The sequence below is a fragment of the Diabrotica undecimpunctata genome, chromosome 7 (assembly GCF_040954645.1).
Source record: "Diabrotica undecimpunctata isolate CICGRU chromosome 7, icDiaUnde3, whole genome shotgun sequence".
NCBI lineage: Eukaryota > Metazoa > Arthropoda > Insecta > Coleoptera > Chrysomelidae > Diabrotica > Diabrotica undecimpunctata.
The window spans coordinates 23,847,364-23,870,393 of record NC_092809.1 but is presented as its reverse complement, the minus strand read 5'-3'; the positions used below and the strand labels follow the sequence as shown (position 1 = coordinate 23,870,393).

The 23,030-nt window shown below is 31.8% G+C and overlaps 1 protein-coding gene across 1 annotated transcript in view; it reads left to right on the top strand.

Annotated features, from left to right (window-relative positions):
* The window catches only part of LOC140445067 (potassium voltage-gated channel protein Shaw-like), a 555,968-nt gene that overhangs the window by 406,030 nt on the left and 126,908 nt on the right, over positions 1-23,030 (top strand). Inside the window, exon 4 of the mRNA XM_072536858.1 lies at positions 16,082-16,261. Coding sequence (XP_072392959.1) covers positions 16,082-16,261 — 180 coding nt within the window. The remainder of the gene's footprint in view (positions 1-16,081; positions 16,262-23,030) is intronic.

Here is a 23,030-nt window from a genome sequence, read left to right as displayed (position 1 = left end):
TGCTATTATTAAACTTATATTCTACTTAGTAATTAAACTTAACTGTAAAAAATACAGTAAACTCTCTATGAACAGGTACATCTATTTAAGGACAACTTGTCTCTACGGACAGTTTTTAAAACAAAAATTATTCGGATATAAGAGCCTGTACAATTAAATCTCTATTTAAGGGACAATCTTAACAATGGATGTTGACAGTAAATTGTGTGCATCAAATACAGTAGAATATCACTTATCCGACATTTCATTAAACCCGGTAGCTCCAGTAATCAGGCACCCTTCGCCCGCTCCTTCCTCGACCTTTCCTACACCACAGACCCCGTATGCTCAACGTCTTGACAGAATCTTAACGTCTTCGGCTAAGAGCCGAATATAGCTAAGGGGCTTTAATAAATCGATTTTTTTAGTAGTTCGAGTGATAAATAAATATATTGTACAAATGCAGACAAAATACATACTCGTTGCCATGTCTACTTGGGACATTTGCTTATATATAAAGTAAAAAAAATAAACAATGAACTAAAATGAAAATGAAAAACTATCGAAACTTCGAAACTATCTTACCGATTTTTGTAAACAATGAACTATTTATTATAATATAAAAATATACCGTAAACTTTTTTCTTAAATGTATAGTGGGGATTTCACTACATATTTCTATCTAAGGGAGATATCCGTTGTAGAAATAAAATGAATAAGTAAAGCTAAGAGAAAAGAGAGAGAAGCTGTCTGACTGTCATGACTGTCCAACACTAGAATAGGAACATGGAATGTTCAGAGCATGTTTCAGCCTGGTAAAATGTACAATGTTATTCAAGAAATGAACAGGTTGAATATCGATGTACTGGGTATCAGTGAAGCTAGGTGGCCCAACTCAGGTTGTTTTTCAACAGACGAAGCCACAATATATTATTCCGGTAGCGAGAATAACCAACACAGACACGGCGTGGCAGTAATAGTTAATAAAAAAAAATCCAATAGAGCGGTGGAATGCTATTTCCCTATCTGAGAAAGAGTAATGGTACTGAAGTTAGTGACATCTCATGCCAAACTGAATTTGATACAAGTTTATGCTCCTACGGCGAATGCCGACGAAGAAGAAGTAGAATTATTTTATCGAGATATCGAAGAGGCACTTAGAATAACGAAAACAAGAGAAATCACGATAGTCCTAGGTGATTTCAATGCAAAGATTAGAAAGGGACAAAGCGGAAAGTGTATAGGAAACTATGGTCTGGGAAATCGAAACGAGAGAGGAGACCGTCTGTTACGATTCTGTTAATAGCAGAACTTTATTATTACAAACACATTTTTTATGTTACCAAACAGACGACTGTATACATGGCGATCGCCCGCAGATACATCGGAGAAAGTAGTCAGGAACCAGATAGACTACATTATGATCAATGAAAGATACCGTAATGCTGTTAAAGCCGTGAAAGCATATCCTGGATCAGACGTGGCCTCAGATCACAATCCACTTATAGCCAAAATTACACTCACCCTTAAAAATATTAAAAGACATCAAAGAATCCCTACAATAGACACAAGAAAACTTAAAGAACCTAAAGTAAAAGAATGCCTCCAACATGAACTGCATGTGAACTGCAACAAATTGAACACAAACACCAATGATATTGACGAGTACTGGAATCGACTAAAAGATTGTCTACTGGAACCCTGTAAAGAAATACTAAAGACTTCCTCAAGGAGAAAAGTGGAATGGATGAATGACGAGATACTCAATATGATGGAACAACGGAGACAATTTAAAAATAAGGATAACAATAAATACAGAGAGATAAACCACGAGATTAGAAAAACGATAAAGCAGGCAAAAGAAAAATACTTTGAAGAGCAATGCAAAGAGATCGAAGACCTTCAAAATAAATATGATCTGTTTAACCTACACAAGAAAGTCAAAGAACTGGCAGGACTAAGAAAACAAAATCCAACTTGTGCAATTCTGGATAGACACGGTACTGCTATAACACATACGGACGAGAAAATACAAAGATGGGCAGAATATATCGATGAATTGTTCGATGATGAAAGAGGAGATCTGGAGCACATAGAACTTACGTCAGAAGAAATAGGTCCATATATTACAAAAGAAGAAATATTGCACGCATTAAAAACAACGAAGAGCAAGAAAAGCCCTGGACCTGATATGCTTCCTATAGAAATCCTAAAAATTCTAGATGAGAAGCACATTGATGTTTTAGTGACACTCTTGAACCAAATTTATAGTTCAGGCGTATTACCCAAAGAGTGGTTAACATCTATTTTTATTTGTCTCCCTAAAAAGAAAAACGCAAGAGAATGCAGCGATTACCGCACCATTAGCTTAATGTCTCATACGCTAAAGTTACTACTTAAAGTCATCCATAACCGAATATATCACAAACTGGACATAGACGTTAATAATACACAATTTGGTTTTCGCAAAGGCCTAGGAACACGTGAAGCTCTTTTTTCACTTAATATACTAATACAAAGATGCCTGGACGTCAATCAAGATATATACGCATGTTTTATTGACTATAATAAAGCATTCGATAAAGTACGACATAAACATTTAATGAATGTCCTGAAATCAAAGAAGATTGACTACAACAACCTCAGGATCATATCAAATTTATACTATAAACAGCGAGCAAAAGTACGTGTTAACGAACAGCTGTCAGAAGAAATTGAAATTAGATGTGGAGTAAGACAGGGATGCGTATTGTCGTTAATTCTTTTCAATGCCTACTCCGAAGAGGTCCTGAAAAAAGCTCTTAAGGGTGAAACAGCTGGAATAAAGGTAAATGGAGTTCCCATTAACAACATTAGATATGCGGACGACACTGTGATCTTAGCCGAAAACATTGAGGATCTTCAGAGACTGGTGACCAGAATAGCAGAGTATGGAAAAGAGTATGGTCTAACAATGAATGTCAAGAAGACGAAATTTATGAGAATATCGAAAACTCAAAGAAATAAAGAGAATCTTTTAATAAACGAAACCAACGTCGAACAAGTGGACAAATATGCATACCTGGGAACAATGATTAACTCCACAAATGATTACAGTCAGGAGATAAAAATAAGAATAGAAAAGGCTAGAGCAAATTTCAACAAAATGAGAAGAGTTCTATGTACCAGGCATTTAAAACTGGAACTAAGAGTTGGGTTGGCGAGGTGCTATGTTTTTTCGACTTTATTTTATGGAATGGAATTTTGGACCTTGAATGCGACATCAATGAAAAAACTGGAAACATTTGAGCTGTGGGTGTACAGAAGAATTCTGAAAATATCATGGACAGAACACGTCACAAACAAAGAGGTTTTGGGAAGGATGAACAAAGAAATGGAAATTTTAAATTCAATAAAAACAAGAAAAACAATATATTGAATGCGAACCCACATGGATTCAGAGAAGGTCACACTCAATATCCTGAAAAACTTAATATTGGCGCAGGAATAATAGGCGATGCTTTAATTGGCCCTTTGTTCATACCAGGTAATTTAAGTGGCGACATTTATCTCGATATGCTGGAAAACACCATCGTACCTTTAATTGTGCATGAATTAGAGAGCCAAAGGGACGATCAAGGCAACCTAGCTCTAGACGAAGATTTGCTGCACTTCCAACAAGATGGAGCACCTCCTCATTATGCAGCTCCAGTTAGACACTGATTGGATACTAATTATACAAACAAATTGATTGGAAGGAGAAGTCCTATTAAGTGGGTCACCAGACTTACCGTTACCTGACTTTTTTCTATGGGGTTACAAGTCAGGTATTTATAAATCTCAACCTGCGTCACTTGGAGAATTCTGTGGCTAGAAGTCAAAAGTACAGACATTTTTAGTTCATATGGTCTTTTTGTTACCTTATAGACGTAATATTAGTAACGTTTGTATATTTCTAGATCCGACTTACGTTCTGTTAGATATATTTAAGTCTTTTTTCTTAAATTAATATCTATGTGTCCAATATTTTGATAAATTAAAAAAAAATATTTTAGCATATATTTTTTTTAATATTTCAAGAAAGCATAAGGAGATAAGTCAAGTTATAGTTGAAATAGACATAAAATCATCTTGGTAAAGGGGGTTATGTAGATTTATACTCTTATGCTCGGTAGTAACTTGGCTAACATTATATGTGCACTGTAGTGTTAACTGCAGTTATTTGTACTTACAACGGGCAACCACAATAAAGCAAAGAAAATATTTTGTTCTGGATATAGCATTGACAGAACAAGAAATAAAACGTAAATTTGTTTAAAACATGGAGGTTTATTAGTTTTAGTAAACATGGAGGTTTCTACAGAAATCTGATGATACGTTTTCAAATTAACAATTGATCAAGATGATACTTAGAAAGAGAATTAAAGGCGTATTCTAAACATAAAATAAAAACATATTATCGATATAATACGAATAGAAAAGCTTTCGCAGGAAGAAAAAAAAATTTGATGAACACAAATATTTTTCGGAAGCTGATTCTTTAAAATAAAAAATTACACAAATATTTGTTTTAGAATATTTTATTAAAAATCATCATCACTAAAATTATTATCTATGTCTGGATCTGTGTCAGCAGTGTTATCCAGATCTTGTGAATTTCGTGGGATTTGGGCAAGTCCACGATAAAATTCTTTTGCACTCTCATCAACTAGCTCAGTAAGGTCTAAAAGATCGCTTACTTTTTTTGTAATCTTTATTGTCGTTGTTTAAACACCTTAATACAAGCCCTTTAGTTCTTTCGCTAATGAAGGAATAATAATTGTTATTTCGAGTTGTCATCGTAGTGAACGTTCCTTGATAAAATTTGCGTGTGCTCTCTTCACAATCTAGACAAGTACTGACAAGAAACTAATACGAATATAATTTGCGTGGACACCGCATTCTTGCAAAAAGGGATAACCTTGTATATCCTAGCAATACTTTCATATATATTTTTTCTATCACATTCCGGCAAAAGGGGATATCTTGATTTAATGCCTTTTACTAGCACACATTTCGAATAATTCTTAAGTTAATATGACTTAAATCGTTTTGCTTGTCAGTTAATTTCATAATGTTAGAAAATATGTGCACATATACCATTTTACTAGTAATTACTATTTTGCTCTTCAGAAGATATCTTGAGTTCTATCCTTAAAACAGTCGTAACGAATAAATTGTAGCCAAGTTACCCCTTTTTGATCAATAATAATATTTTAATTAGTAAACTTTCACTTAACTCTCTTTACCAAGATTGTGCATAATCAAAAATGCTGTCGAATGGTATACATAACATTATTTTACAAAAAATCGACTTATCCCCTTTTGCCTTGCAGCCACAGAATTGTGAGAAGAATTACGCAAGCATGTTGCGCTATTACTAGAACAAAATTTGTCAAATTTCGTGCAGAATTTGAAAATAGGCTGTATTATTGTTTACAAAACAACGGAACTTACTTTGAACATTTACTTAATTTACATTTTTAACAAATTTGTAGTTTAACAAAAACCTCCTTCAATTTTCCATTTAAGCCAAAGTTTCTTAATTATTGCTTCACTCTGTATAGTTATTATATAACATTGGATAGCTTGTTTTATAGTCTTTTTAATGATGTGTCACAGGTGGGAGTTTGAAATTTATACTTCTTTGGTTATGGTGGGTGGAGCCTAGGGGGTTGATGGGGGTGAGTTCTCTTTCATATCATTTTAGTTCCTCCTTACTATCCTAAAAAAAATTTCAAGCATTTTTCGATATCAGCTTTTGTTCGTGAGATATAGCCCATTGTAAGTTCTAAAATTGACACACTGTATAGTGGTCTAACAAAGTTGTGTTGAAATTTTTATCATTCTGTAAACTACCCAACTTCTAACATTTTTACCGCCAACACTCATGGCGTACAACAGACTAAACCCTCGATACTCACCATCGTAATAATCCGAATACATTTTGGGGGAGGTTGAGTGTACTTATCAAAAAGTAAATATTTACTAATGTCACAGTAATTTAAGGTGCCAACTGTTATGCTGTTATGTTATATAACTGTTATGTTGTGCCAATTTTTCTCTATGCCGACATAACCTAGCATTCCGACTAAGAGCCTCTTTAAAAAGCTCTTAGCTGGAACGAGACAGCTCGTCGAATGACAGTCTTCGCTAGTTTACGTCGACAAAGAGAAACCGAAAATCGATATTAATGATCAGAAAAGAGAAAACAGTTATCACTTTACGTTACTGTGAAATTAGTATATATTTTCTTTTTGATAAATACACTTGACGTATGGTAGGTTATACAATGATAAAAATTCCGACACAATTTCATTAGACCATTCCATAGTTTAATTAAACGACACTTACCGTACCTCCCTAGTCGCGTTTAAAGGTTTGATTTTCTTTTGAACCGGGTCGATTTACTGACAAACAAAAAGATAGCGCTCGCCGGCTATATAGTCCAGTTACTGTGGCATTTTCCCTTTAAATTTTTTATAACTGCACCGGTTTATCTGAAATTTTTACAGTGGGTAGTAAATTACTCAAAAAACATAAGTTATATGGTGCCGATGTGTGCTTCTACCCCTAGGGTGGTTAGCACCCCATCTAGGGAGTTAAACTTTTTACAGTCAAAATAACCCCGGCAATTGATAGAGAGTCAAATTTTAAACAAAAAATGTCATATAAATTTTTTTCGCTAAATCAATACTTTTTGAGTTATACGCACTTGAAAAAGTAAACTTTTCGCAAAAATAAAACATGTTTTCCAATGATTTTGTACGAATAACTCAAAAACAAAGCGTTTTATTGAAAAATCTATAATGAACAAAAATAAAGCTTATAAAAAACAAAGAGATTGTTTTATCATTAAGTTTTATAAGTACAATACTAAGCGATTTATAATTGTTTGAAGATGACTTTTTATTTTTGGAATACTATACTCGATGCATTTAACTCAAATATTAGAAAATGGACATCTTTTTTGATAAAAACTCATACAACACTTTTTAAAGAGCTAGAAAAAACCTGTAAAATGAGCTATGTTAAAAGCCATTTCGATTAAAACAAAGCGAAATACGAAGGAAAGAATTTGAATTAATCTAGCGTTTTAAAAAAAACGAGCAGTATAAGTAACACTATTTCGATCAGAATTGAAATTAAACGTATATCTTCTACAATTCATTTTTTTAGTGTTATTTATAAGTTTTAAAAGTTTAGTCTGTTTAAAATGCGTATTTTTTGCAAAAATCATGTTTAAATTAAAAAATCTTTTTTTTTTAATTATCTAAAAATTTATATTTTTTCAAAATAAATCTAAAACTATAAGAGATACGCGAAAAATCGTTCTATGCCAAAATGTAGTTTTTTTCTTAACAAAAATTTTGATATTTTTATTTTTGTTGTAGCTTGAAAAATAATAGAGATATAGCCAATTGAAGTTTGAGATACAGCGGCTGACACACCTGTAATCAGCACTTTGGCCCTTTACTATTTCAAAAGAAAGAATTTTAACATATTTTATTCTACTTAGTCTTGTAGCTTTTGAAATTACCTTCAAAATATTTTTTTAATGGACACTTTTAAAAATTAATGGAGTTATTCTAAAAAAATTTTGAAGCACGTTATTTATATTTTGGAACATCATATTTGCATCATCATCTTATTTTCTGTATTATTTAAATGCTTTATTCAAGTATATTCGAAAAACTGATAACAGACACACTAACACTCACACAAATATGTATATAATACATACATATATATATATATATATATATATATATATATATATGTATATATATGTTATGTATATAATATATACAGGCTCTATATGTATATAATATATACATATAGAGGCACCTCTAAACTGAACATCTGCTTCAGAGAACTAACGAACACAGAGAACCGACACTCCTTTGAAGTTGCGTGGGCAAGCCGCCAATGAGTGCCAATGACAGGAGTACTTCAGATCTCGAAGACATTTTAGAAGCTGGGAGATATTGTACAATTTTGCTGTATGGCCTTGCCAAAGACACCCACATGAACAAAATGAATAAGGTCGAAGGTTATTCATCTTTACTTAAACAAATGCGATACGAATCCTTTATTAAAGCCACAACTAAAAATAGTGCAGTTAAATTATCATCTCTTGTACCAACTGTAAGTGCTCTGGATGAGCATATCAAAAGAGTTTAAGAGATTGATATAACGGATTGGGGATGGTTCAAGAGTGATGATATTTTACAACCAATAAAAATAAAAGACTAGGTCTATTTTGCAATACTACGTGTGGAACATGCTCTGGCGACAATTGTCAAAACTGTCCTGCAATAGACGAAGAGGTGGAGTTAGAATACGACGAGAATGATGTTTCAGACAATGAATAATTTGATATATTGTAAATAATTTTTATTTTTGTAAATATATTTTGTATACTTTCTAATGTAAAGTATTTTCATGCATAATTTTTTACAATAAAAACATCATGAGTACACTTAATTTTTTTATTTAGACATTTACCAAAAGGGAATTTGTTTCATGAGCATAGAGGTGGTTTTTAAGGGTTGAAAATAAGCAACCAATCAAAAAATATTTTATTGATAAGAAAGGAATTTTTGAATATAAATGTACATTAAAAACTTTTGAAGTTGTTTAAAAAGATTTTTTTATATATTTTGACATAGGGGGTAGTTTTTAAGGGTTGAAGTGTTGCAATCAACCAAAATTATTTTATATAAGCAGAGAATTACATTAAATAGATGAAATAAATGCACTACAAAAGCGTTTGAACTTGTTAAACGATTTTTTACAATTGTTTTTATTAAAAGGGGTGGTTTTTAAGATTATTTAAGGGTTGAGAATGTACACAATATCCATTATTATAATTGACAATATTTAATTACCTAATTTAACACGATTTAAATCCATAAAATGCTTTAATATAAATTTTTTTCATTATTTTCAATAAGGGGTGATTTCACCCCTTAAAAATAAAAAGCTCACCTAGCGCATATATAACTATTGAAGAGGGAGGTTAGATAAGCCTAATTCCGAATTTTTAGCAAAATCGATTCAGTTATAAAAAATTTAGAGGTATTGACCTCTTTTCCTCCACAGTGACTGGAGTAATAAATAGACAGTGTTGTTCTATACCAGTTATCGTAAACCACAAATATTGAGAAAAAACGGTATTCTAAGTTGTGTTTTTTCCCGTCTTTATATTTTGTCTTTTTCTATTACGTATTTTCTATTTCTTTTAGCCGATGAAGAACGCTACTTTCTACGATTCTAGTGTTTCTCTTAACTTTATTCATTTATTTCCTTCAACGGGTATCTCCCTTAGACAGACATCTTAAGAGGAACCCCTATAATCCATTTAAGAAAGAGTTCACTGTATATTATTATATTATAATAAATGGTTCATTGTTTATTTATTTTTACTTCATATATAAACAAATGTCCCAGGCAGACATAGCAACGAATTATATTTTGTCTATATTTATTATATGTTTTTTTCACTTGAAGTACTGAAAAAATCGATTTACTAAAGCCCCTTCAAATTTAGGCCATTTTAAGTTCTGATTAATCCATTTGTCCATTATTCCCTAAACAAAACATAAGAGGATTTGACTGAAAATTAATCCGTGACATGTTTTATTAACAATGTTTTTCCAATTAGATGTTTTAAGTCCCATCGGGATTAGGCTAACGTGCTTAACGTTATTTGATTTAAAAATACAGAGTTCAATCGTGTTAATACCTAAAACAGAATTTTTGTAGTTCTGGACATTTATTTCTCACTTCAATAAATCATTTTAGCAAAAATAATTTATCATTGGGGGTTTTCGTTTGGATACAATAATTCGAACATTGGAAGTGATAAAATGTGTTTCCATTAAAAACTTATGAACCATGCCGTACAATATTTAGATAAACCTCCAGATATTAGCCGGATGGATCAAGATATAATATATAGAAAATAATACTCACGGATTTTAAAGGTATTGTTAATGCTATCAAAATAGGTGGTTTATACTTTTTTTTTTTTATTTTGATAACAAAATTGCTAGGATTGACTCAATCGGTATGAATAAAATTTGAATTAAATTTAAAGACTACCAATCAATCAAACAACTTGCACTTGCACATTATTTACGCACAACAGATTTGATGGTTACATTCTGAAGTTGGTACTAAAAAATTAGTAAAACTAATCGAAGATAAAACAGCAATAGCCAAGGTTTCAATGACAAAATCATGTATTGTAAATAAAGAACAATTTTTTCCTAAATATATCAGAATTAATAAAGTAATTAAAGAAGTCGAACCCTATGGTCAAAAATTTTATTATGTTCCTCTTGCCTTCGTTTTGGAGATCTTGGATCTCAATGCAAAGCACGTCCCAGGTGCAATCAATGCCATGATTTTCATAATACAAAATATGGTATTGTTTCACATTGTTTCAGATGTCAAAGTAATCATTTTACAACTCACCAAAGTGCAAGCCCTGAATTTTCTAGGCACAAACAAATTACAATTAATAATGAATTGGTTGGTGTGAGTCAATTTCAAACTATGTAGTAGAAATAAATAACAGACTTACTCACAACCTATAGATATAGATTGTGAGTAAGTGATTGTGTAAGATAAAATACTATTAGAAATACTATTTTATCAATAAATCTTACCTTCATTGATGAATGTAAACAAATTTCGAAAGTCTCATATGCCAATATTGCTTCCTAAAATACTAGTTATTCCTTGCCAGCCAACTCTAATAACAATGATCAGTCATATCAATTAATTCCAAATCAATCAGCTTCATTTGCAAAAAAATTCTCACTAATGTTTTATACTAGCACGAGTGCAGAAAAAAAACATTAGTCCAGAAAAGAAATAATTTCCCCAATAAACATTCCTAGACAAAAAGGTGTTATTTATAATACCTGTAAATATACAGAGAATCGAAATAGTACGAATTTGCAGACACAAGTAGTATCATCACACTTAGATAATGTAATTTTATAATTGGTTCTTCATATAATTAGTTCATTAACACTCACTGAAAATTTAGAGAAATTAAAAACGGAGATTATATAATAAATTATCTATCTATCTATCTATCTATCTATCTAATTAGCCTTCTTTGGTCCATATTTGGACATAGGTCTCCCCAATCCTTTTCCATTCTTCTCTGTCTGTCGCTACAGTCATCCACCTAGAGCCCGCGTCCTTCATGATATCTTCCCATCTCATTTGGGGCCTTCCTCTGCTTCGTTTACATTCACACACACACACACACGCAATGATCAACCCTGCCCCTAGGAACATGTGTATACCATTGTAAAGTGGAATCCATATGTCCGAAGATCAAACCGGTCTCACTTCGCTATTGAAGTGGTACCTATCTGACCCTCAGGCTTTTCCTCCACCCCTCCTCAACGTGTGACTTACGTGAGGAGGCTTATGATCTGAAAGTTACTTAGGGTGCCCTGGGTAATGAGACACCCTCTGTTTTTATTCACTGTGGTTAGGCCACCTAACTGTAGGGATAGCACACATAGCGGCTTTTCTCCCTTTACTGACTCTATAAAAGTTACTCTACCTTGACTTCGGGACTGGTGTCCCTAAAAAAAAGAAAAATCGTGTGTTTTGAACAGAGGGCCACCAGTCTGAGCTGATGACTCTCTGTCCGAAAAATGTGTGTGCTCGTCCACTCGACGCAAGTCTACGATTTGGCAAAATAATTTTTGTTCTCCTCGCCGGCTGGGTGTTCGAGTGTCGAGTGGGGTCCGGTCACCAAGCCCATGTATGCCACACATGACCTCGGTGCTCAGAGTTCGCGTCAGGATCTATAAATGATCTACCTGAGGTCCTAAGCCTAAGTGACTATTATAAAAGGTCTGACGGGCCTTTTGTATTTATTTATTAATTTACGTATGTCAGAATAACAGTATTCGCTTGATGTTCTCGGTATGATAAGACTTTGGGTTTAATTTAGACAGTGGGCGGATTTTTTTTGGTTTTTTTACTTATACTACTACTAAATCTAACTTAACTATGGGGTGTGTATTCCCTAGTGTATATTGCTCACACACCCCGTGTATATGTTTTTTGGGTTTGGTCTTTTTATCTAATCTAAACTTATGAACCACCACAATTTTTTTTTCATGAGCCACAGACAAAAGTGCGTTTGATAAAATATTATTTCGATTCTGGTATCCGCAACCATCACTGTAAAATATTATTTCATCATTATCCTGAAGAGATGGTATCTTATTAAGGATAAAATAAGAAATTATTGTGGAGAATTCGTTTGCGGATAGCCCACCTTCTCTCTCGTGCCAAACAAAATATTAACCATCTTTGTTTTTGAGATCAAATATGGTAAAATTGTGGACTATCAATTTAGTCTTTTAGTAAAGCGCTGAAGCTTTTAAATTCGGTGCAAGAAGTACACTCTGTAAATCCATGGTATATACAAATTTACCTTCTCTTTGTCTTTGGACGTTTTCGCCGTAGCATTTTCTTTATTTTCTATGTGTCTTTTGTAAGCATCCTCTGACACATTTTTAACCCTAAATCCCACACAGTGGTCTTTTTTGGGCTGGTGTATGCTAAGATTCATTCATCTTTTCGAATTCATCCATAAATGTTTTAACTGATAGGGATTTTTCATTGCACCTGTTCTCATATTCTCGGAATACTTCCATCTTTGATCTCCATACGGGTTCTAGGTATATTTTCGTAGTAGATGATCCACAATAATGCGACTCAAGCGTTAGCAGACTTATTAGAAAGGAACGCAAAATATTCGTAAGAGAGTCATCCTTTATTTTCTGAGATATTTTAGACCGTTTCAGATTTTGTGAAGAGGTATCACCTGGTGTTGCGTGAGTATCCTCTGTATTTATATTTGGATCATTTTCTTTAACCCATTCAGACACAGTACATTGTCCAACACATAATTTATGAAGAAACATTGTTTTGCAAACCCTATGTAATTCATCACCTGAATTTTTCAGATGAAAATATAGTGATCGGCCTCTTCTAGAGACTTTGTTGATTTGATGTTTTTTTTCTTAGGGGGCACAAACTCGGACTAACATTTTTACCATGGTTTTTGTCTCTCCCCATGTCTTTTTCCAAAATTCGGAAAATATTGTTGCTCTTTGCTGTTCGCTGAAAAATCTACATTTTAACAATACAGTTTTCTTTGCACTCAGCTTGCAATCATCGTACAATGAATACACAAGGTATGATATTGCGCATGACATTTGACAGGTGGCCCAGGAGTGTGACGTAGTTAAGATCGCCTAAACCACCTCGAACCCATTATTACAGCTTAACGTACACATTAATTTTGAAATTATGGTTAAAAAGTGATCTAATTTTTTTTTAAATGTTGTGTTTTGGTTATAATTGAATAAAAAATATATTTTCAGTAGCGTAAAACCTTTACTTCTCCTAGAGATTCAGGCGAAATATTTATTTTTGTTTTCATACATATACTAATAATATAAGTACTCTTTTTGTATGTAAATCCCTTGAAATTTAACAATTTTCTGCAGAGGAAATACTGTGAATAGGTAAATAGTAGTAGATTTGCTTATTCTGATTCACTGTCACTCACTTCCAAGCAGTTTTACTAAAATAAAAACAAAATAGAGTACAATAGAGAAAAATCTGTTTTAGAATTCAATATGGTATTTTAGATGAGTTATAATGAAATTTAGTAAAATAAAAAATATACACATTACTATAACCTACCGATTATTATATGCAAAATTTACTTATCAAACAATATAATAATATGAAAATAAGACACAAATTAGTTCAAACGCAAAACACAATAAATATCCACTTCAGACAACTTTACACCGGCAAGACAGAAAGCTTGTATAAAAACAAAAGTTCAACAATAATATCGGTTATCAATGGTGACTATTGCAAATTGCAAGTTATGAGAAAATAAATATATTTTAAAGTATCTCAATACTGACTGAGTCATCTATTTTATAATAGAAAAATAATTTAGATATATGCTTATATATGTGTCTTTATACAAATGGTGTTTAGTTACTATTTATTTATACTGTATAGTATTTTTTTGTAAAACTGAAAGTTTTTATTTGCCATTGTATATCTGGTTTTGTACCTTTTTCAAAGTACGCTGTGCAATTGCTTGTTGCAATAGTGACAATGAAGATAAAATCTTTAGGTTTCATACATTTCCTAAAGATAGCGTGACCAGAAAACTGTGGATTATATCTTGTTGTAGATAGGATAATTTTAATTGTAATACTGCAAGAATTTGTTATACACATTTTAAAACTGAAGATTACCAAAGAAATCTACAAGAGGAACTTTTAAATTACGTTTATAAAAAGGGTCTAAAACTCAAACCTGAGGCAGTACCTAGCCTTTATTTGCCTAAATCAACATCGGCTACCCTTTTAACCAACCAAAAGAAACGCGTACAAGGAGGCGAACACACAGAGTCCAAAAAGTATGTTGAGCAGCTTCTTACTACTTCTAGGTCAACGACGTAAGTCTAAATCTTTATTTTTATTAATTATTAGTCATGAAACCTTAAATGGTTTTTTCATATCGATTTGTTAAGTAAGAAACTAGCCTCAGCCTGCTATGCAATTTGCAATAAGAACTGTTTCGGAGGAAATCAATTTAGCATCTTCCAAAATAACATATTTTTCTTTGTTAAATCATGTTATCATTATTAAAATATACAATGTTATCATTATTATAAACAATACCAAGATAATTTTATGTGTGAATATTACAAAAATGTCATTTTAAATGTTGTACAATATTGTGTGCCCTCACTACACTCATATTCGATGGCCAGCTAGCTCATTCGATATAAATAAAGTTGACTTTGTCATTATTTATTTTGATTTTGTGTTTAGTTCAGTAGGTATATATACGTACAAATTTTGTGTACCTCCATTACCACTTTTCTGTATCTTTTTAAACATCTGAAATATCGAAATCTGGAGTATAAGTTAATTAACCTGTACCTACGTGTAATAAAAGATAATTAAAACTTGTCTTATAAAGGATATATATGTTTTATAAAGGATAAATATTGTAATAACATAATTTTATTATCTCTTTATAATTACTATAATTAAATTAGCCAAATTATATAAAAAAACTTAAAATTAAAAGTCTTTCCTATACAACTACATTCAAATGTTGCGGGAATAAGCGATTTTGACTACGTCATGCGCGAAAGCGAACTGATTTTGGAACATTATGTATCATACCTGTCGATCGGATAGCCAAGCGGGCTGGGTGGCTGGCTTCTCCTTCGCTTCAATGCGAGAGATGTCAGTTCAAATCCCCGGCTCGGTAAACAGAAAACAAAAAGGCTAACGCAGTAGTTTAAAATTCTAAAAATGAATCTGCGGCTTAGTCTAGAATATGCTGGTATCTGATCGGCCTATGGTGGAGTGGCCTATGGAGCAGTACGGCAAGAGATAAGGGCTTGCGGCTAGGTGATACTCCTCCATAGATCCCTACCGGAAGGGCGTGGAACGCCTAAATACCGGGTATATATATATATATATATATATATATATATATATATATATATATATATATATGTATATGTATCATACCTTGTGTATTCATTGTACCATGGCTTGCAATTACATGACGGTTTTATACTTCTTTCTTGGTTTTCAACAATAAAAACACATTTTTTGCCTTCCATCTTTCTTCTACCGAGATATTTTTCACCGTGTTCCCTTTTTCGTTTGTTTTCAGATTGGAGTTATTGTAAAATATCAGCTTTTCTGTTTCTTTTTTTCTTTTGAGAAACCGTGGGAGGAACAGTTATGTTTAAATTATTGTTATCTTCAAAATTACACTAAATGACCGTAAATTGGACTTAGAAGGTTTTATAAGTAAGCCGACGATATATATATATATATATATATATATATATATATATATATATATATATATATATATATATATATATATATATATATATATATATATATATATATATATATATTTTAAAAGAATTAAATTAGGTACACAAAATAAAAGTTTCTTTTTTTTATTTCAGGCAACATTAGCAATCCTAGATAAATTGGATATAGATTCTGCAAGGCCAACAGAAGAAGAGGTAGCTAGAATGTTTGGATATGAAGAAGCGTTCTATGCTGGTACTCTTAGCAGGTGGCAAAAGCTTAAACCGAAAATTTGGGCTCTATTTGATGAACCATATTCCTCGTCCCAGGCCAAGGTACCACCGTTCAATGTGCACCACCGAAATGTGAATATTAACTTTTAACTAACTTGGGTGTAATTTAAAATTTTTGGATTGATGGAAGTAGTCGTTACAGTTTTTTTTAGATATTTTGATATGTTTGCTATTAACTACGAATAACCTAAGAAGTTACAAAAAATTAGTTTTAAATAGTAAATAGTTGTAAATATTAAACTAAATCATAAATAATATGCTTCTTAAAATAAGTTATAGTTGGTATAAATTTGGTCAAATCTTAGAAAATATTACCAGAAAAAATGTCATTTTTTTTTCATATAGCTTCGAGTTAAACTTTTAAAGTACTTTATTTGAATGCAGATATATGGGTTTTTTATTCAAGTTGATTTTCAGCCATAAAGATCGATAATGTACCTATTCATATCAATTAGTATTAGTAGTGTAAAGGAAGTTTAATAATTTAATATTATTAAGGAAATTTATTGTTTTATGTCATTCATTTAGTTGTCTATATATCCTGATGAGTTCTGTTAATTTGTTTTCCTTCATGTGAATGAATGATTTAACCATATTTAACAATTTACTCGGGTATAATCCAATTCATTGATAGCGTGTAACCAAAAGTAAGTTTGTCTGTCCAACATAACAAGTTGTCGCCAAATTAACCTACAACGAGTCTTTTTTATATCTTTAAAGAAAAAAAGGAAAATCTGCATACATGCACCTATGACCAAGGTATCTGGTATCTCTAGTGGGTTTATATTATCCTAACGAAGTTAGGATACATGACAATTAACGGAGAAGAAACATATCACATAAAAATACTACGTGGAGTTAGACAGGGATGTATCCTATCGCCGTTGATATTTAATATGTACTCAGAGAAAATTTTTAACGAGGCTCTTTACGGAATAGACGAAGGCATCCTTCTAAATGGTGAAAGAGTAAACAATGTTAGATATGCCGACGACACCATGGTGATAACAGATAGTTTAGAGGGACTTCAGAGGCTAATGGACAGAATAAACGAGTAGAGTCAACAGTACGGACTAAACATTAATACCCACAAAACGAAACAAATGATTATCAGCAAGGACAATATAAATGGGGCTCATCTATACATTAATGGGACGCAGATAGAGCGAGTAAAACAGTATTGCTACCTGGGAACTATTATAAACGAACAGTGGAGCAATGTACAGGAAATAAAGTGCCGCATAGGAAAGGCAGGAACGGCCTTTAACAAAATGAGCGCCATCTTCAAAAGTCACAACATATCCCTAGATACAAAAATGAGACATTTGAGATGCTATGTTTTCTCTGTGTTGTTGTACATGGCGGAGGCATGGACGCTTACAGACACCACTATTAAAAAACTTGAAGCATTTGAGATGTGGCTTTGTAGAAGAATGCTGAGAATATCATGGACAGCAAGGATCACGAACAAGGAAGTTCTAGAAAAAATGAAGAAGGAACCAGAGATTGTGTTTACGATCAAACGCATAAAATTGCAATATCTGGACACGTTATGAGAAATCAGCACCGTTACTCCCTGCTGCAGTCTATATTGCAAGGTAAAGTCAAAGGTAAGCGAGGACCCGGTAGAAGGAGAATATAATGGCTGCGGAATTTAAGAACATGGTTTAAGAAAACCTCAACGGGGCTGTTTCGAGCCGCAGCGAGCAAGGTCATGATTGCCAATATGATTTCCAACATCCGAAACGGATAGGAACCAGAAGAAGAAGAACGAAGTTGAGCCAGGACGAGGTGTCCGAAAGGATTAGACCTTGGACCCTAAGTCCCTTCATCACTCCGAGTTGGTCGGCTTCCAATTAAGTCATAATATCTCTACTAATGTCTTACTATCACCAGATACTCATTTTTCCTCCCACAAATTCTTGGGGAAACCCACTCTCACACGATCTACCAAAGACTTTCAACGCCTTGCTTTACGTTAATAGCAGGTATTACAAGACATTATAAACAGGAAAAAACTGCCGACTAAAAATTTTAAATAATATGAACATCTAGCTCATTAATTCACTGTAATTTTTTATTAAGTTTATATGCGATAAGACCATATCTATTAGTTATATTAATATTTGACTTAAGACCTAATGTCTAACATTTATACGGTATAACGAAATATCTTTTTAAAAGATCTATCTTTCGTTCTTCGTTTTTGTTTTCCTTTGTTGTACTTATTATTACTTACCTTTCCTAATGGTACCGATAATAAGTATTTACTTTTTTCAGAGCCATATTTGATTTTTGTATCTATCGTAAAAAATGAATTCTGTAAATATTAATAAAAAAGAAGCTTGGAAAATTTATGCCAATAAGCACTAAAACTATATCAATGTTAAATATAAATATTTCTTTTATTTTCTATTCGTAGTTAATGCAATTTTTTGTAGTTAGTTTTGAGTAAAATTTAAAGTTATTGTTGACTATTCATAAAATTGAGATTTGAACCATGTTGTTAAAGAAAAAAGCTCTTCCAAGTTAGTTTCCATGTTTCGTAATTGCAGCACCTCCTTTTGTGTTAGAATGATAATAAAAAGGAATTTTAGGACATTCCGTAAACCTTTAATGTACTAAAAATTGAATATGGTATGTAACCATTTCTAACCCTTCTAATTTTACTTTTAATATATCACACATTTTTCTGTCTTCTAATGTTCACGTTCCTTAGATATTTTCCAAGTTTTACCAGAATAAAAAGTTTCCACAAGTTCTCGTAAATACTAATTTGTAATAATACATGGGTAAGTAGTCTTAATAAATTAAATAATATATAATGTAGCTAGAATGCTTTAATACGTAGACTGCATTTTAGAGATTAGTATCAAAAATTATTTTTAACTATTTGCAGAGAGAATGTTAAATTTTACTAACCATAAATACTAACTTTGTAGACATTGTTGCATTAAAGAATATATTTTTTTAATACTTCTCCGTAGAAAAATGTTGTGTGTGTAAAATATTTACCAAGGACATACTCAAATTGCACCAGAAATAATTTTTTCAAGTAATAGTATAGTTGATATATAGATAAGTTATTGTAATACCTATATACCCATATATATTCACGTAAAATCATCGATTTTAGGTAAAGATCTTATACAGGTTTTTGAGTAGAGTATATATTTAACTACATAACATATACAAATATTGTTTGTAGCAAGTCAAAAAGAACATACATAGTATTAAAAAGAAATATAAAACGTAACTTAAATAATATATACAAACAAGAACACATATTAAACAGAAAAACATTTATGGCAAAGTTACTGTAAGCAGTTCAGTGGATATTCTGAAATGAGTCATATATTCTTCTGAGCAGTAAAAACAATGTTTTAGAAGAAATTTTTTTATGAATTTATCAAAACTATTACAGCTTAGCTGTTTTATACTTTTTGGTCAAATATTGTAATAGTTATAATTAAGACTATGTTTTTCTGAAAAACTTAATCTACAGCGATTTGTTCGTAGGTAGTGACAGTTTCGCGTATTGTGAACATGGACATCAGACTGCTTTATTAAATGGGCACGTTTTCTGTGAATTTCAGTTAGAACTTGAAATGTCAACAGAGTAGGTAGCGGCATAATTTTGAATTTGATATAGAAAGGTCGGCAGTGTTCTAGATAACCAACTCCTGCTAAAATCCTGACAGCTTTCTTTTGCATTCTAAAAATTTGAAGTGCATTTGTTGAATTGCCCCATATGATTACACCATAGTTTAGATGAGAGTGAAATAAGGAAAAATATGTCATTTTTAATGTTTCAAAGTTGACAACCCTTGCTAGTTGGCGAATAACAAATAATGAACTTAATAGCTTTTTCTTAAGTTGTGAGATATGAGCCGACCAGTTGAGTCGATTATCTATGGTTATTCCCAATAGTTTAACAGTCTCTTTGTCAACTAGATCATTGTGTAAATTACTTGCAGATATAACCAAATTTTGCGTTTTATTAGAGTTAAGTTTTAGTTTGTTTGCAGCAAACCATGAGCTAGATTTAGTAGAAACTTTCTCTTGAGACATTTTTAAATCATCATGATTTTTTCCTGATATAGAGTATGTCGTATCATCTGCGAATGGTATGGTTTTGTACGAAGATATGAATTTAGGTAAATCGTTGACATAAATAATAAACAAAAGAGGTCCTAAGACCGAACCTTGTGGGACTCCATGTTTTACGGATATAAAATCGGAGAGATGACCTTTAGACACTACCGCCTGGTGTCTGCCACATAGATAAGAAGTTATAAGCTTAAAAGGGATACCTCTGATTCCATAGTAATTTAATTTGTGAAGCAAAATGTCATGTGAAACGCAATCAAAAGCGTTCCACAAGTCGCAAAGAGAAATTGCTATGCGATTGCCGCGTTCAAGCCCCTCAATCACCTCGCTCACAACATTAAATACCGCGTTCGTAGTAGAACGAGCACTTTTGAATCCGCATTGTGAGTTGCTAAAGTAACTATTTGACTCAAAATAGGAATAAAATTGTTGTTTGATAACCTTTTCAATCACTTTTCCAAAAGTAGAAACAATGCTTATGGGTCTGTAATTGTCAGTTTTTAAGGAATCACCTTTTTTGTAGATTGGTAGTACTTTTGAGTATTTTAGTACTTCTGTAAATACTCCAGTTGATAGAATTAAATTAATAAGATGAGTGAAAGGTGTTAAAACTATTTGGTAAGTTTCTTTTAAAATTTTGCTATTAATTTCGTGAACGTCCCTACAATTAGAATTACTAAGAGACTTTATTATTTGAGAGACCTCTTCTTCCAGAACGGGACGAAAAAAAAAGGACTTGCTCGGAGAAAGAGATGTAATTATATTCTCTGCAACTGTAGTAAAAAATTAATTAATTTCGTCTGGAGGTAGATCAGGTTGTACCGAACTGGATCATGTGTAGTTTCTTTCGAAATTTACTATTTTCCAGCAGTCTTTAGATTTATTATTGGAATTAGTAATAAAATTACAGTAAGCTGACTTTTTAGCAATTTTTAATTGCCGATTATATTCAACTTTTTGTTGTTTATATACTTTGAACAAATCGGGATCCTTAGTGGCATCTGCAATGTGTTTAACAAGAGAAAGATTGGATCTGTAAGACCTTAATTCATTATTAAACCATTGCACAGGTGTTTTTTCAGCCATTTTTCGTACCTTTTTTATTGGAAAATGCTTTAATATTAAATTGTTATAAGTGTCGTTAAGAAAGACTGTTAAAAAATCAGGATCATTATATATTAATATAGTAGAAAAAGTCCATATTTGTACTAGCTAGCGCACGTTTAAGCTTCTGTAAACCAGTAGAAGTAATAAACCATTGAAATGTTTGATAAGTGTCAACAACTTTATGCTCAGAGTCAATAAATAAAAACTGAGTTTGATGGTCAGAAAAACAAAGTTTAAATACGCCCACTCTGTAGATAGTTTCAGAAAAATTTGTCATAATGTTGTCGATGCAACTACTGTACTGGGATGTGATTCTAGTATAATCGTTTATAGTTGTTTTTAGACCAAAAGATGTTAAAAGATTTTGAATATCAAGAAAGGTTCAGATTCAAGTTTAAAATTTATATTAAAATCACCAAGTATGATAAGTTTGTCTGCTTTGAGGGTTCTAATAGGTATATGATAGATAGCTGATCATAAATCCTTTAAGACGTACAGCTGATATTGCTTTGTTATTTTAAAACAATCATAAAACGTAAAAAAATAATTGTTTTTACCTATAAATCTTTTCTTATACAATTTAGAAAAAATGGTTCAAATAAAAATTGTAAATCTTAACAATTTATTTCATTTAAGAGCTTATAAATTAAAAAACATAAACAGTTGATCAAGATATTTGTTTACCTATAAATAATATGATTATTATTATATTTATTATTGTTTATTTATAAATATTTACCAGAAAACGGGGAAGGAGGAACTTTATTGAAATCTTTATAAACCGTATCTGATAAAAAAATCCATAATTTGTTCTATTGCACTTTTGTCTACATCCGATGGCAGAGGAGATTCTGGAAAAAGAAAATGAAATTAGCTAAATGCAAAAATTTTTTGACACTATAATATTGTAACTTAAATAACTAAACGGAGTAATCTATGGCAAGTAGTAGATATGATAAAAAAACAATATGAAACGCCAACGTAAATCGTTTATAACTTTTAGTTATTTCCCGGTGTAAAATATCTTATTTAACCCTGCGTTGGTCGCATGGTTAAATGAACCACCATTAGTCGCAGGTGAGCGTGAAGCTCACTTGTCATGTATATGACTTATTTTGACTTTTTATGAGTGAAAAAAACAAAAGGCATAAATATAATGATTTATTTATCAAAGCTAAAAAAAGGCAATATTTTTAACAAAATAAAAAAAGGAATAAAACATAAAATATAAAGTTTGGTACATCTACATAAATAAGCATAATTCTGAAACAGCAACTAGAATAATAAAAAAATTACTCAGATTCAGTAACTTCGTCGCGTTCACACTCTGTGCAAATGCTAATTGTATGTTCTTTACAAATTGCTCTGAAACACTTGGCGCATTTTGAGGCTGTTTTTCGATTTTTTTTCTTGGGGCAATAGGAGCATTTTGGCCTTCACCTGCTTGATTTTCCTTTCTCGTTTCTGTGTCAAAGGAAGATTCAGATATTTTTTAATGGACCGTGGAAGTGTGACGTCACAACTGTCAATTACTTTCCAAACAAAAGTTGAAATGTCCAATCTCAAGACTTTTTAATTTCTATAAAGTTAACAT